Below are 18124 nucleotides of genomic sequence, written 5' to 3'. Positions count from 1 at the left end.
CGAATTTTTCTTAGTCTCGTAATCGTTTTCACATTCAAATGTATCATTTCTTATTTTTTAATATATGATTAAATGCTACATTTTATTACCTATTAGAAAATAAGAAATGATATATTTAAATGAGGCTCATTCCTTTGATATTAAAAATAGTTTAGATAAATCGTGATTGAAAAGTAAAAAGAAACTTCTCTTATAAAATTCTTTTCTATTATGAAATACAAATAATATTGTTTCATAACATTAAGTAACTCTACATATTCATTCTATTGAGTTATAACTAGATTCATAATATTGAGCTATTCTATTAAAAACTAAAAATTCACCTCTTAAAAATATTTAAGTGCAGTTATGTAGTTAAAGCTAAAATATTTTACTTCGCTTATAAAAGATTTGATTAATTATAATTCTCTCTTAATAAAAATAACGGTGTTCCCTAACACTTCCGAGAATGACGTCACAAGGTTACTGAGAGGCCTTGATCTCTCGGTTGCTATAACTAGACTTACTCGAAATAGAACGGAAAGAACAGTTGCTAATGTAAACAAATGCCATGTTTCAACAACCAATCAGGATCGAGCTACCCGCACTACGTCACTTGCAGGTATTCCATCAAACATCACAAGCGTCAATAATAGTTTTGCAATATTTTTATGGCCCCCAAAAACAAACAAGTACTATTTTTTCCTTATATATCTAAATTTATGTTTAATTTTTGTTTTAAACAGAAATTTTATGTTAAACTTTATTTTGTGTTTTAGTGTGTTTCTGAAACATTTACGTATATTATAGAACAAAAAATACTTGTCAGACAATGCAAGAAACAGTTACCACTCTCTTGCGGACATGCGTTCGATTGTAAAGCACTGAAAATAAAACCAATATAGAAAGAGGCAACTTATTTCAGTTAATCAAAAATAATGATGCCGAAACCTTCACCAAGAGGACACAAAAAGTATTTCAGAAAAGAAGAATTGAACTTACTACATGGTCTTTATTTTTAACTTTAAATTGATGGCTATGGCTTACTTTATTTATATCTTATTTTTTAAAGATTGGAAACTTGTATTCGTTTCGAGGCTCCAAATATATTGGGCGGTTTTGTTTCTTAGTTAGTCTTCAGTTTCGCGAAAAACAAATACCTCGTAACTCAGTGTGCTGTGTGAGCTTGTAGGGAATAAGTTATGATTGATAGTGGCGATATATATCATCATTAAACATATATATATATATCTATATAATCATTGGTATTTTTTTATTAATATATATATATATATATATATATATATAATCATTGGTATTTTTTTATTAATATATATATATATATATATATAATATGAGGCGTGTTTCACAATCAGTTACGAAAATTTGCTATATTTGTATAACATGTAATAACAAATTAGAATTACATGCAGTGCGCAAAAAAAAACAACCCAACCACCCTGAATAACTTTTGATCTAATGATCACATCTTTCTTGGTCTCTTATCTTAAATGGATTATAAATATAATTTTCTTAAAATTCGAATTCTTAAGAACTATTCGATTGGTTTCGCTGAAATTTAGTATTTTGCCAATAAATTTACATTCTGTGAAATAATGCAAAAGGTTCTACACCTTACAATTCAACATTTTTTCGGCCATTATTGAGTAAAATAATAAAAATAATAAATGTCTGATAAGAATATTTTTTGCAGTGAATTATCACTTGTATAAACGAATTTTATAATTTCCAGCTTTTATAAAATCTTGCCTACCACTTCTTTTCTTAAATTTTTTCATCTCTTAGAGCAGTAATACATTTTTTGGAAGAGTTGCACGCATGCAATGTGTTAACAATTTCTTTCATGTGGTTTCTCTTTGGTCAATACGATGATTAGTTGTTTTTTAAGGTGTTTCTTAATAATAAATCTTCACTATGCATAGAAAATAAATGTTACTAAAATTTCTAAAAATTAGAAATTAAATAAAAATTTTACTACTTTATTGTTTTAAAATTAGTATATCATAAAAACATTTTGTTCCTAAATTTCTTTCTATCTATATGATTTCCTCGAGCAAAATGCTTGTACTACTTATTCAGTAACCGCCATGGACAGTTGATTTCCCAGTGTTCAAACAAACTTTAATGGGTCACAGTTCCCAAAAAATGACCAAAATATCGATATCTTTTTTATTGCTTATAATAAAACTTCAAACTATTTCAAATGCATTGAAAAAAATCATTTCTCCATCTACATTTAAAAAAAGTTATGAATGATTTTAGATTGCCTTAAAGCAGAAACTTGATCAGCAGACAGACTTTAAAGTGTTTTTTCCCATATATGGTAATTTTGCGTTTTAATCTTAATTAAATCCCTAAGGAATTTTTTTCTATTTAAGATCATGCTTTGAAGTAAACTTTTTTATCTTAAGTATAATACGCTTATTTAAACTGTGCATGAAATAAGCATTTAATAAGGTATTACAATTTTTACAGCATGTTATATACGCCGAAGAGGAATTTTTAACCATTTTTTTCTACTTTTTTACAAAATAATTTATAAAAAATTTTCAAACTGATATATCAACAAATGAATGCACAAAATTGTTAAGATGAATATTGTAAGCACTAAGAAAAAAATGTAAAATTATGTTAAAATAAAAAAAGCCTTAAGGTTTTAAAAATTTTAAATTTTTTAAAATTTTCTTTTAAATTTTAAAAAAATTAAACAGTTTAACAATTTTTTGAAGATAAATTATAGATTACAAGTTAAATGAGCATGTAAAGCATACACAAAATGAATAATTATACCTTTATTTAAAAAAAAAATGTTGCAAGGATACTGAGACCCCTTAAAACAAATTAATGACGGATGTGACAGGGAACCCAGTTCCGGATGTGATAGGAGCCCAGTTCCGGATGTGATAGGGAACCTAGTTCCGGATGTGATAGAAAGCCCAGTTCCGGATGTGATAGGGAATCCAGTTCAGGATGTGATAGGGAGCCCAGGTCCAGATATGATAGGGAATCCAGTTCTGGATGTGATAGGGAGCCCAGTTCCGGATAAGATAGGGAGCCCAGTTCCGGATGTGATAGGGAATCCAGTTCCGGATGTGATAGGGAACCTAGTTCCGGATGTGATAGAAAGCCCAGTTCCGGATGTGATAGGGAATCCAGTTCTGGATGTGATAGGGAGCCCAGGTCCAGATGTGATAGGGAATCCAGTTCTGGATGTGATAGGGAGCCCAGTTCCGGATAAGATAGGGAGCCCAGTTCCGGATGTGATAGGGAATCCAGTTCTGGATGTGATAGGGAACCTAGTTCCGGATGTGATAGAAAGCCCAGTTCCGGATGTGATAGGGAATCCAGTTCTGGATGTGATAGGGAGCCCAGTTCCGGATAAGATAGGGAGCCCAGTTCCGGATGTGATAGGGTAGCCCAGTTCCAGAGCAATACTATGACTATGAAATTTCTTTATCTCTTCCGTGCTTATTTCAGACCTAACTTATACAAGCTAAAGAACTAACTGATTGTGTTTGAAAATGCTGAGTTATAAGATATTGACTGAAACAAAATTCGAAAAAATTGTATTTTCATGTGAATTGGCCAATTTTTTGAAATAAAAAGCGCAGTTCGCGCTGAAAGAAATAATTTCTACATAAAATTGTTTTTAAATTTATTCTACATAAAATTGTAAATAAATTTACTCTCAAAAAAATTTAAACTTATTCTACATAAAATTATTTTTGAAATTTATTCTACATAGAATTATTTTTAAATTTATTCTACATAAAATTGCAAATAAATTTACTCTCAATAAAATTTAAACTTATTCTACATAAAATTATTTTTGAAATTTATTCTACTTAGAATTATTTTTAAATTTATTCTACCTAAAATTGTTTTTAAATTTATTCCACATAAAATTGTTTTTAAATTTATTCTACATAAAAAAATTTTTTAAATATGTTCTTCAGAAAATTATTTTTAAATTTATTCTACGTAAAACTGTTTTTAAATTTGTTCAACATAAACTTGTTTTTAAGTTTATTCTGCATAAAATTTCTTTTTAAATTTAACAAAATTGTTCAAATATTTCAATATATTTTCACACTCTACTAATATTTCAATAATTAATTATTGAATAATTAATGACTAATAATTCAATATAATTTTCACTGTCTACTACTAACAATTTTGAAACTTTAAAAAGAAATGCAATTTGCCAAAGCAACGTTTTTTGAGATCAAATCTATCGAGATTAAAGGGGTAGTCAGCACCTAGTTAGGGTTTACGACCCAAATTTAGGAAAGTTCCACTCTTAAGTTAATAAATCACTTAGCATTTTTAAAAATAAACGAAAACATTGTCGTTTTCAGATGTCCTTAGAAACACTTTGATATTTTTCATAATCAGTAGAAAAAAACCTTTGGGTTTCTAAAAACACTCCCAAAACTTCTCACACACTTACTGTCACAGAAAATCCGAGTATTCTAAGGCCACAGTTGATTTATTCATTTCACAATTCTCCCCCCTTTTATAAATGCCTTTCTTACCCCGCAAGTGAAGAAACAGTACTGTTTTATGCATTGCGGTGATACTTTTCTTGAACCTTATCCGTAAAGTATCCCTCCTTTTCGTTTGATGAACAGCGTTAAGAGCTCCCCTGTCGACGAGGGGTTTCGTTGCGGGGCCCCGGTACTTATCCCTCAAGGGACCCATCCGTCTCCCTTTTCTCTTTATCGATCAAACGATGTGTGGGGGAGGGAAGATCGATTTAAAGAGAATGCCTGATGTCTATACTGGACTAGAATCTTCGCCCACCCCATGCTATTGTTTCTTGTTTATTCTAAACTGTCAAAGATGCTTTGTTAAAGGTAACTGTTTTTTGTCCAGCAGAAAATATTTTGATCATACTATACAAAACTCATGGGTGTTTTTTTCCCCCTGAATAAACAAAAAGAGGTGGTCGACAACAGAGGCCTTGACATATACAAGATATATTGAGGCACTCTAGGGAATGGATTTTTTTTTTTAAAAAAAAAGCATATTAAGATTTTTTGCTCTATGACCTTAGAGTACGCTTCACAAAATGTCAGTCACTTTAATACTTTTCATAGATTTCGTATTTGCATGAGACTCTCTATAGATTTTGTTGAGCATATTTGTTAAAAAAAAAAAAAGCATATTGAGATAATAAAAGCTTTGGTGTATAGTCCCAGAGTAAGCATCACAAAATGCCAGTCATTTTAATATTTTGCATAGATTTCGTATTTGCATGAGACTCTTTATAGACTTTGTCGTATGCACTTATAAATAAAGCATTGGGCAGGGATAGCCTGGTCAGTAGGGCGCTGGGACCATGTCCGAGAGTTCGTGGGTTCGAACAACGCCGGCCGAAGACTCCCCGTGTAGTAAAATGACTGATGCACGTTAAATCTGGCAAGTCGCAAAAGTACTCCATGTTCCCATAACAAATCAATACCTCTGGGGGTACTGGATTGGAGATCGATCGTTCTCTGATTCAGTTCAAAATTACGATCTGTGGATGAATGAATGGATGTATGAATGGGTCCTCCCTATAAACGGATGCGACGTATGGTGCGGCCGAAGTCGAATTCTTGGCCATAGATGGCGCCACTGAAAAACAAGAAACGCACACACTGCCTTAAATTTGCTCGGTTTCACCATGCAAGCTTGCCCGTGTGGCAAGTGGCATTAGAACCAACCAACCAATAAAGCACATTGAGACTTTTAGTTACATAACCCTAGAATAATAAGCTTATAAAAATGTAAGTCACTTAAATGTTTTGTACAGGTTTTGGAATTTTTATGCACTTGTATACACGTTGCTGAACAGTGAGTCAAAAGTAAATAAATAATAATAATAAATAAATAAATAAAATGGACCAACGTGAATAACTTTTGATCTAATGATCGGATCTTTACGTTCCAGGACTCAATCGTAATGGTTCGACGGGGTGACATTAAATGTGCTAATAAATTAGTACAAACGATATTTTAAGTTACGGAATCAGACGCAAAAGCTCAACTTTCTCTGAAAAAACATAATTATTTTTGCAATGGATTCGGATTTTTGACCCCAAAATATCTGGGGTAGCCACAATCTGGAAAATATGGTCCCCATAATTTGGTCAGGAGAACAATCCAAAGTTTGGACCCATTTAATGTCAATTTTACTTTTTGCGTATTTCGGCATATCTCGAGAGCTTGTTTTTTAAAAAAAAATAGTCTGTTTAAATGTACTACCACTTTAAATTCAATATCTCAAAAAAAAAATTATGTTTATTCAGAGAAAGTACGTTATTCCGACTGATTTCATAACTTAAAATATCGTATGCACCAATCAATTAGCGTATTTGAGTACACCCCCTCGAACTATTAAGATTGAGTATTAAAGCATGAAAATCTGATCATTAAAATCAATAGTCATTTGTGGTAGTCCGGTTTCCCCCATTGCACACATTTGTTGGATACACTTATAAATTTGGGGCATATTGATATCAAATTATCTATCAAATTATCATTCAAATTCATTGCAACCTTGATAAGCATCAAATTAGTACCATTTTTTATGTCTAGTTCAACTTTGATCGGAAACCTATAGTTAGTTCAATTATTTAACATTAATTAAGTTTGCAGCAACTGTTTTCGTAAAGTCCTGTGTCTCAGTCTTCTAATAAACTCTAGAGTTCATAGAACACTACTTTGGAACTGCTGGTTTAAACCATTGTAAATCATATTTTTCAAATTAAAAATAAAATTTTAAATTATGAAATTAGCTATCACTTTAAATATTTTTTAAAAAATCTTCCGTTTAAACGGAAGAGGTTGGTAGGCATGCAGTTGCTAGAACTCATTCTTAAATTACAAGATGAATAGGATGTAAAAAAAAATTAACTTATTCTCAAAACTCACAGAACATATCAATTATTATCAAAAGATTTGGGGAAATGGTCGCAAAAATGTTTTTATTATATTCGAAATAAATTAAAGAATTCCAAATTGCAAACTTAGCAGGTATATTAGGACATATAAATTAGAGAACGAATAATTTTTAAAATAGCTTTAAAAAAATCTTACGAGTATTTGTTTAACTCAGTTTAGTTTTTTTAATCAAGATATACAAAACGTTTTTGCATTACCTTATTAATTTAAAACGGAAATTTCTAAACTGTCAGTTAATTAAATGCTTTTTTAACGCATACAAATATAAAAAAAATTTTTAAAAATTAACCACCTAAATTTTCCTAAATGAAGTTACTTATTAAATTACATTTTTTAAAATTGTCCTTTCAAAAATAAAAGATTTCTTTTATATTTCTTTCCTTTTTCTTTCTTTCTTCTTTTTTTAAAACCCCATTTTCCCATCACCCACCGAGAGTTCGCAAATTAGGCAGCTAGGCAAACTTCTTATTTTCGAATTTTTCCACCGCTTAAAATACTTTCCCTAATTGAAAGGAATAAAATATTCCAAAAGTTCTAAGGACGTTCTTTTTTGACAGTTTAACTCAAAGAAAAGGAACTGAATTAGTTTAGGAATGGAATCGTGAATTTAAAAATTCCCACAACACGCATTATTCAATATCTTTTTCCTTTATATTTTACGGATAACTGAATTCAGACCACCTCGTTGCACTCGACATGCATTTTGAAATATCTCGGTCGTAAGCGACCGATATTCGGACCATCTTTATTTAGAAATAGAATTTTGTGCATGAAGTAAAAGTAAAGAATTCCGTTGACATTTCCGGTAAAAATTTATGAGTTTCCATTTTGGACAAAAGTGCAGTTTAAATGAGCAAATATATACGGGGAGAAAGATGGCTTTGTTATGACGTACATTTTTCTTTGAAAAGAAAGAAGAAAAAAAATGGCAAGATTCTGTCAATAGATTGTCCCTTAAGATTTTATAAAATGTTCTTGTGGTCTATCTCAAAGAAGTGATTTATATGGGAGATGAATATTTTAAAAATGGAACTTCGAAACAAAATTCGAATTTGTAGAAATTCGTGGCGAATAAATTTGAAGAAACTTTCGGTTTTTAAGCTGCTTATGTGTTGTTTTACGAAAATTTGAAATGAAGTCGTCAGGCATAAATTGGATTATAACTAGGAATTTCCATGATAGTTCAGGAAATTGTCAGATATAAAAAGAAATTTAGAGCCGAACTATGGAAATATGTCATTCTTAATCACGTAACATTCAAAACTTCAAAAAATTTTGAATTTTTTTTTATATTGAAAAATACAGAGGTTGCAAAAAAAATTATGGACTCTTTTCTCTACTAAATCTATGCAAACAATCTTTCTTTTAGTTACAAATATCTTGGACAATTTTTCCATGACAAAGCTGTTAGCAAAATTTGAAATTGCCATTTTAATCCAAGCAAAATTTGAATAGACCAAAATAAGAAGTTATTAACTTCTATCTTGTTTCAATAACAGTAAATCATTCTATAGAGGTGCAATATTTAGATTACAATATTTTTTTTAAGTGATAGTGGTGCTAAAAGAGAAACGACGCTTTTAACTTCCTACCCCCATGTTGGTCGACCCGAACTTTGCTTGGGTATAAATTACATCATTTCTTAAATCTTCCAAGCATGATCTTTAAAATGCCAAGAGTGTTGCCATGTGAAACCTTCTAAAATATTTACGGCTAAATAGTTTTGTAGTTATAGTTTTTGCATCGAGTTGGTGAAGTGTTTCCTTATTTTTATCCAAACCCTGTAAATTTTGACATGCATCAAAATTACTTTTGCAAGCCGTTTTAGCAGTTTTTACCGTTTTAAACACATTTAGTTTCAAAATATTTCCCCAACACACTGGGCAAATTTATCATAAAAGTATTTAAATTAAGTATCCAAAAACATCTATTTTTAAAGTGGCACTTTTTTAAAATATTATGGATGCAAAACTACTTTTAATGTTTTTAATTGAGAAAAAAAACATATGATGTCTACACATTGGAGTTTTTAGGTAAACTCCATTGCAATGTCTAGCAGCAACCTCCGTAGAAGGATCCTTGTGAAAAAGCATAACATAACAAGTCCAAGTTTTGGAGTTTTTAGGTAAGCTCCATTGCAATGTCTAGCAGCAACCTCCGTAGAAGGATCCCTGAGAAAAAGCAAAACATAACTTACTTTTTAAACTTCCTTCGAAATAGTTTTCGAAATTTTCATTTCCATTAAAATTCAATTTTGATAACTTAAAAATTTAATTCTCTAGCAATCTTAAGTAAATTGTAATTAGATTGTAATTCAATCAATTTTCGTAATTCAATCGTATTAATAGAACGTAATTATATAATTTATGTTTCAGATGGAACAATAACTAGAGAAGGGTGTTCTCCGCCAGATGTCATAGTTAACGGTACAAGCGTCCCGGATGGAGGAGGGGAAGATTTTGCTAGTGTCCAAGAAGTGCAGTTTTTAGGCGTCATTGGTCCTTTAGAACAAAAGCGGGTGTGCAAGATCAAGTGTTTAAATGGTGTGTGGGTTGGTCCTCTCTGCACCATAGACCAAGGTAAATATTTTCAGATCATATATTTATATACTATCAGGAATATTGGTTTAAATTTAAACAAGAATATAAATAGAATCATCCAAATTAATTTGGAACTAAGTTACTTCTAAAATTCAGACTTTTAAAGTGAACGAATGTATTGCTGGATAAAATTTGGAGATGTATCTAATACTTGCCGTTTTACTCTACTCTGTTTTTTGGGCAATCAAGCACGTTTTTGCGTTTTTTAACATTCCCTTCTTGTCAGGGAATTGACAGGTTTTCATATTGATTTTTACTTGACAGGGATTCTAAGAAATATATATATTTACCTTTATCACTTCCACCATTAGTAATACTGCTATGTGTCACTGTCACAGGTCTACTGCGCCTGCGGTGACATAACCGGCGTTAGGGCGAAAGCTCGTGCGGGAGGCGCAGCGAGGAGTAGTAATGTCACTGGTCTACTACTAATCTTACTTAGATGAAAATAACTTGAATAAAACGAGTCCTGATCCTAAAACTGCGCACCTGGTGCAGTTTGTGACCCTTTTTCCACTCACAGATTACTTCTAGCGTTTGGATGGCGTTCGTTTGGCGTTTGGTTGGTTGAAATCTAGTTTCTAGCGTTGCTTCTAGTTGGTTGCTTCTAGTCTAGTTGCTTAGTTGGTTGCTTCTAGCGTATGGTTGGAATACAAATAGAGTCGTAAAGAAGCAGTTTGCTACCATATACATAAATGAAGTATTTACTTTTTTTTTGTACCTAGGATAAAATGCATCATCACTACAGCAGTAGGCTTAAGTGGGTCGTATTCTTTTGTCATCTGGTAACTTACAAATCTGAAAATATCATTAAACTTTGTTCGTTACACTGTTGGACCTAGTAAGCTAAGATAGAATTTAATTTAGTGAAATGCTGGTGAATCATATAACTAAATGGTGGTGAATCATTTAGCTATGTGAGCTATATAATGGTAATAAATTTTTAAATCGCAATGTATGTCATTGTTGCGCATGAACCATATAACTTTCGTCAATTTTCGTAGAATCTTATTTCAACTATTTGACATAATAATAATAATAATGTCTATGTGTCAATAAGTTGTGGTAATCAATTATAAAATAAAGTGTCTCTAAAAAAGTGGGAAAGAAAAGGTTTATCAAGTTTCTTATTATTATTATTGAGTCTTCTGAAAATCACTTAGAAGATTCTTGGATCTGAAAAATTTAAGAGTGGTGATTACGGAAGGTTTGTATACTGCAAACTGAACTTCTGTACTGTTAAAATGGTGTTTCAATTACCAAAAGAGTGCAGCAAAAGGCATTGAATAGAATTTGAGTAGTAGATCGCTAAAATACAATACCACTTAATCAAACTTTTCACAAAATTTCAATTTTCAGGAGAGGTTTGTTTTAAAAAAGGGGAGCATTAAATATGCAGTTTTGATTTAAGAAATAGATTTTCTCATTCTATTTTCCATGTCCGATTCAGTTCTCTGCCTCCGTCCCCAAACTACCATTATAAATGTGATAAAGCTACTCACAATTAATCGATAATTAAATCGAATAAATTCAGATTGAGGTTTAATGCTCTCTTTACATCACAGATGAGCTCGAAGGTTGTTACCAGAACCTATTAAGAAGTAGCACGCTCTTTAGCTTCAGTTTCTCTTAAAATTTTATAGTCAGTTTTCCTGAATTTTCTCTAAAAAGTTCTCTGTCGATCTGTGCATAAGAATCATTGGAGAAGATTTCCACGATGACAAAACTGTAAACGAACTGCCTATTTGATAAAGAGAAGGGTATAAACTTGTATAATACTTCAATGTTGAAAGAAATGATAATTTTAGCAGCATATTTTTAACTATAAATTGATTACTCAATAGCCATTTCGTTTAAACATTTCTAAAAATAATTTTTTAAGACTTTCTTCATAAAAACTCAATAATTTCAGTATTATATTTTGCCATAAAAGTAATTTGTTCACTTTATTATTAGTTTTAAATAATTTGATTATTTCAGAGGTTAGAAAAGTTCGAAACTTTGTTTAATCTTCATTACCCATAGCTCCTATTAAAATTGAAACTGGAATCACGGGTCGGAAAGTGATAAAAATTTTAATTGGCTATAAATTCCCCTTGGCGATAAAAAAAAAACTATAAATTCTGCTTTTTTCCCAATTTTGCAATACTGTAATAAAACATGCATCAATGTCATCAGGCTTGGAGTTCCAGTAGAGATTTGAATGCCCTAAATAAACGGAAAAATGTCAAAATTTCGATTGCAAAATCTTCTATAAAGACACGTAAGCAAAATAACAAAATCTTACAAAAATTATAAACTGTTCTTATTTCAAGAAATATACATAAACTAATGATTCAATCTTTGCCCTACACAACCAAATTTATTGGCACGCAATAAAAAATTTCATTAACAATTACTTTTAGTTGATATCAAATTTATAAAACTAAAATCGCTATTACGTCAAATATTACATTAAAGCCACGACACGTGCACTAAGTTCATTAATTGTCTGTTCACCTCTAGATGTTGTCTACAAGCATCAACTATCATCTGGAACCTATTCAAGAAAAACTGAACAAACAATAAATCTTTTGTCAAAACATTATAGCTCATGGCGACTTGTTATTGATCCATCTGGATACCATCCAAAACAATATTCGTAAACATTTAAAAAACCAACAAACCTAATGTAGTCGTTAATCATAAAAAGTTAGAAAAGTTTTAAGTGATTCAAGTTTTGAAAGAATATGGCGATTGAATTCATTTTATAAAAGTAAATATTTCTTTATAATGAAAATTAGTAATTAAAACACTAATGGTATTTTTAAATGATATCTGAATATAAAGAACATATGCATGCAATAAAAAGTATATTAATTATATTGATATTAAAAATAAATTTTATATTACTTGAACTCATTCAGCACTATCGAATTCATTCTATACAAGTATTTTAACATTAAACATGCCATAACTGGTCACATGACCGTTTAAGAACTTTTGCATCGAAAATGGGCTTATCATCTTACCGTTTTTGCACATTTGACTTCATGACTTTTTCTAACAATTATATACAGTTAATATTCTGTTATTATTATTTTTTTGTATTTTGTTTGTTTCGAATAATACTTGTCGTATACCTATTTCTACCGCAATCGGTTATTTGATTGGGAGAACAATTTACTGCTTTATAAGGTTATAGGATCAGAAATTACGATGTAATGCGTGTTCAACGTATTGCATTCGATTAGTTGCACATTTCTGCAAAGACTGTTGCGTAGTTACTTCAATCAGAATAACTGTGAATTCAAATTTCAAGAAAGTATCTAAAATAGGCATTTTTGTGTAAGAAAAAGTGACAAAACTGAATGTTTTAGTGAGTAGCTTACATTTTATTTTGATTGCTTTACTTCATTTCTAACTAACAGCTAGCTAGTTCTTACCTAAAAAAATGTCGAGACAATCAAGACAACACAAGTTCTTAGAAGAAATAAGAATTATAGAAATAATAATAATTAGAAGGAATATGTTTGCGGAAAATGTATAATGGAAACACCCTGTACATGTAAAAAATGCGTTGATCAACGAATTAAAAATTCTTATTTTTTGTGTTTGTAATACATAAAAATTGGCAATATACAATTTTGGTTATGTATAATAATTTTTTTTTTCAGTTTAGTTCCTTCCTAACATCCATATTTCATACATTTAATCAAGTCTCGCAGTGGACTGATCGTTAAGACACGGTTCCCAGCATATCACCGAAGTCAAGCATCACTGGCTGCGGTCAGTGTGCGGGTGGGTGACCCACTTGGATCAGTCTGCGTAGGGACCGAGGGTGTGCGGTATTGGTCCTCGTTAAACTGTTCTACCGTAAAGTGTTCGACTTCGCGTGCAGGTCGTTGGGCTACCGAAGCGGGGGTGCCATCCCCTCTGCAGAGGATCAAAATTGTGATGGCATGTCTTCGGATCATCCTCAGGGATGATTCCCAGACCGTCGCCAATAGCCCATTGTGCAGCTCTAGTGCGACGTAAATGAACTACTACAAAAACATAATTTAATCAAGAAACATAAAGTCTTGTCATTTGACCAGCTATAGTACAAATAGGTATGATTGGTATTAATACCAAAAATGGTGGCAACTACTTTACACCTAAGTGCTGATCCACAAAATTCTCCGCTATAACAAAATTGTTCTTTTATACTACTTGGTGTAAAGTAGCTACCACAAACATTTTTATTTGTTTTTTTGTTTTTTGTATTTAGTTGGTCTAAGATTCATAATTATAATAACAAGAAATACACACAATAAAATACGCATAAGAGTCAGTAAAATTATTTTCACGATACAACATTATAAAGTAAGGATTTTAAATTTAGAATACATCCACAGGGTCATTCATAATTCCCTCCGCCTGTAAACGGTATTTTTTTTTACTACAACTGGCTTTAGTGGTACATGTTACTGCCATCTACCGGCAACTGCTTAAATTAAAACTTGAATACTTTCGGAATAATTTCATATGCTCTTTTTTGCCATATTCGTCTTCGTTTTTTTTACTATAATGCTTCGAAACCCTGGAGGGAATCATGAATAACCCTGTATAAACTAATTTTTAAAATAAAATTAGTTAGTAAATCAAACATAGACAGAGAGAATATAGAGACGAATTCAAACTAGGCTTAACAAAACAAAACGGATAAAAATTAAATATTATAAAATTATTTAATACAGTTCACAAAGGTTTAAAAATTAAAATGTAATTATCGTTATTACACAACATAAAGCATACATTACTTTAGAGGTGACCTTTCATTTTGTTTCGGTTGATGTCTAGCATAGTCGTTAACTTCTACTAACTCACGTCAACTTGTTTCCAAATCTAAACTATCTGCAGATAATCTACATCGGTGTTTTCGGAAGTGAAAATAATTGGCATTTGGTGAGAATGACTGAGTACATGGCGCAAGCTTTTCCGATTATGAGTGTTCCTATTTAAATTACATCCTTTAAATATTATATGAAAGCTCGATTTTCTGTTAACCTAAAATAAAGTGTTTTTCTTACACAATTTTTTAGATTGGTTAACATAACATTTGGAGAGATATTGCATCACATTTTTATAATTTAGGATTCTTATACCATTTATATTTCTTGCAACATTCACAGGCAAATGCTAATCCATAACACAATAAATTATTTGTGAGCCGGGATAGCCTGGTCGGTAAGGGGCTGGGTCCATGTCCAAGAGTTCGTGGGTTCGAACCCCGCCGGCCGAAGACTCCTCGTGTAGTAAATAGTGACTGATGCACGTTAAATCTGTCGAGTCGCAAAGTCCTCCATGTTCCCATAACAAATCAATACCTCTGGGGGTACAGGATTGGAGATCGATCGTTCTCTGATCCCGGTCAAAAATTACGATCTGTGGACGAATGAATGGATGTATGAAAGGGTCCGCTCTATAAACGGGTGTGACGTGTGTGTGGCTGAAGACGAATTCTTGGGCAGATATGGAGCCACTGAAAAACAAGAAACCACAATCTGCCTTAAATTTGCTCGGTTTCACCAAGCAGGCTTGCTAGTGTGGCAAGTGGCATTAGAAACAACAACAACACAAATTATTTTACTTTTTTTATTTCCATTGCAGCAAGGCTAGAGTGAACACAGTTCTTTCGCCGAAAAACTAGTACACAAACAAGAACAAATAACAAAGTTTTAAAAAAAATCAAGGTGCTAAACTAAACAAAATCTCTCTAGCCTCCCAATAGCAGGAGCAAATGGATTCTTTCTTCAGAGCTGGGCAGAAAGGCAATTTGATCCGCAGTCATCACCAGATTATCGCAGCAGAGAGAGGCAAAGCAGGACTGTGGAATAATTGTGTAGAGGTAAACATAGAGGAAATTGTGTATAGTCGTCATTCGAAAAACAAATTATCGATGCATGAAAAATCAAATGAAAATGACGACCCATTAGAAACAAATCCAATGGTATGATCTAGTTTGCTCAAATGAAAATCCAGATTTCTTTAATTGATATCGTCATAAAAGTAATTCAGTTATATTCATTTAATATTCTCTTAAATATAGATTTGTCTGCTACATTATTTATCATTATTTTTTTATTATTTTTTATTAGTGAAAAATAACATTTCAAGATTAAAACCGGTTACTTGATTCTCTTATTATTTATCAAGATGTCTTTTTGTAATATTTGATTAAGAGTAATATCTTTATGAAATTGCCTGGTACAAACCGATATGACCGTCAAATTATAACTTTTACTACTTCAAGCAATGCATTTAACGAGAACTGGACAAAACGGCATTACAGATTTAAACATTAGTATTACACTTTATTTTTATACTGTACAACAAGCAACGAATTTGAACGATTTTTTTCTGTCCTACTAATGATATGGTTCCATATAAAGAAAAGGTCATTGCTTCAAATATCAAAGACAAAATGGTTCAATCAGGCACCATTTTAAGGGTAACAAGGGCCCCTTGATTCTACACCTTCTCAACCTTATTTTGAATTAACTTCATAAAAATGTGACAGTCAAATTGCAATTACTACTACTAATGCATCTAACGAGAACGGGACAAATCAGCATTATAACTTTAGACATTATTATTACACTTCATACTGTACAACAAGCAACGAATTTGAACTGATTTTTGTTTCTGTCCTACTGATGATAATGGTTCCGTATAAAGAAAATGTCATTGCTTCAAATATCAAAGACAAAATGGTTCAATCAGGCACCATTTTAAGGGTAACAAGGACCCCTTGATTCTACACCTTCTCAACCTTATTTTGAATTAACTTCATAAACATGTGACAGTCAAATAACTACTACTAATGCATCTAACGAGAACGGGACAAATCAGCATTATAACTTTAGACATTATTATTACACTTCATACTGTACAACAAGCAACAGATTTGAACTGATTTTTGATTCTGTCCTACTGATGATATGGTGCCGTATAAAGAAAAAGTCATTGCTTCAAATATCAAAGACAAAATGGTTCAATCAGGCACCATTTTAAGGGTAACAAGGTCTCTTTGATTCTTCACCTTCTCAACCTTATTTTGAATTAACTTCATAAAAATGTGACAGTCAAATTACTACTACTAATGCATCTAACGAGAACGGAACAAATCAGCATTATAGCTTTAGACATTATTATTACACTTCATACTGTACAACAAGCAACAGATTTGAACTGATTTTTGTTACTGTCCTACTGATGATATGGTTCCGTATAAAGAAAAGGTCATTGCTTCAAATATCAAAGACAAAATGGTTCAATCAGGCACCATTTTAAGGGTAACAAGGGCCCTTTGATTCTTCACCTTCTCAACCTTATTTTGAATTAACTTCATAAAAATGTGACAGTCAAATTACTACTACTAATGCATCTAACGAGAACGGTACAAATCAGCATTATAGCTTTAGACATTATTGTTACACTTCATACTGCACAACAAGCAACAGATTTGAACTGATTATTGTTTCTGTCCTACTGATGATATGGTTCCGTATAAAGAAAAGGTCATTGCTTCAAATATCAAAGACAAAATGGTTCAATCAGGCCCCATTTTAAGGGTAACAAGGGCCCTTTGATTCTACACCTTCGCAACCTTATTTTGAATTAACTTCATAAAAATGTGACAGTCAAATTGCAATTACTACTACTAATGCATTTAACGAGAACGGGACAAATCAGCATTATAACTTTAGGCATTATTATTACACTTCATACTGTACAACAAGCAACGAATTTGAACTGATTTTTGTTTCTGTCCTACTGATGATATGGTTCCGTTTAAAGAAAAGGTCATTGCTTCAAATATCAAAGACAAAATGGTTCAATCACGCACCATTTTAAGGGTAACAAGGGCCCTTTGATTCTTCACCTTCTCAACCTTATTTTGAATTAACTTCATAAAAATGTGACAGTCAAATTGCAATTACTACTACTAATGCATCTAACGAGAACGGGACAAATCAGCATTATAACTTTAGACATTATTATTACACTTCATACTGTACAACAAGCAACGAATTTGAACTGATTTTTGTTTCTGTCCTACTGATGATATGGTTCCGTATAAAGAAAAGGTCATTGCTTCAAATATCAAAGATAAAATGGTTCAATCAGGCACCATTTTTAGGGTAACAAGGGCCCTTTGATTCTTCACCTTCTCAACCTTATTTTGAATTAACTTCATAAACATGTGACAGTCAAATTGCAATTACTACTACTAATGCATCTAACGAGAACGGGACAAATCAGCATTATAACTTTAGACATTATTATTACACTTCATACTGTACAACAAGCAACGAATTTGAACTGATTTTTGTTTCTGTCCTACTGATGATATGGTTCCGTATAAAGAAAATGTCATTGCTTCAAATATCAAAGACAAAATGGTTCAATCAGGCACCATTTTAAGGGTAACAAGGACCCCTTGATTCTACACCTTCTCAACCTTATTTTGAATTAACTTCATAAACATGTGACAGTCAAATAACTACTACTAATGCATCTAACGAGAACGGGACAAATCAGCATTATAACTT

At 31.7% G+C, this 18124-nt stretch overlaps 1 protein-coding gene across 1 annotated transcript in view; it reads left to right on the top strand.

Moving 5' to 3' along the window:
• Positions 1-18124, top strand: part of LOC107454895 (locomotion-related protein Hikaru genki) — a 209080-nt gene that overhangs the window by 134842 nt on the left and 56114 nt on the right. Inside the window, exon 2 of the mRNA XM_016072238.4 lies at positions 9324-9527. Within this exon, the coding sequence (XP_015927724.1) occupies positions 9324-9527 (204 nt within the window). The remainder of the gene's footprint in view (positions 1-9323; positions 9528-18124) is intronic.

Source organism: Parasteatoda tepidariorum, chromosome 10 (genome assembly GCF_982258835.1).
Source record: "Parasteatoda tepidariorum strain Cologne lab strain chromosome 10, Ptep-v5.0, whole genome shotgun sequence".
NCBI lineage: Eukaryota > Metazoa > Arthropoda > Arachnida > Araneae > Theridiidae > Parasteatoda > Parasteatoda tepidariorum.
This window is presented reverse-complemented; position numbering and strand designations above follow the sequence as displayed.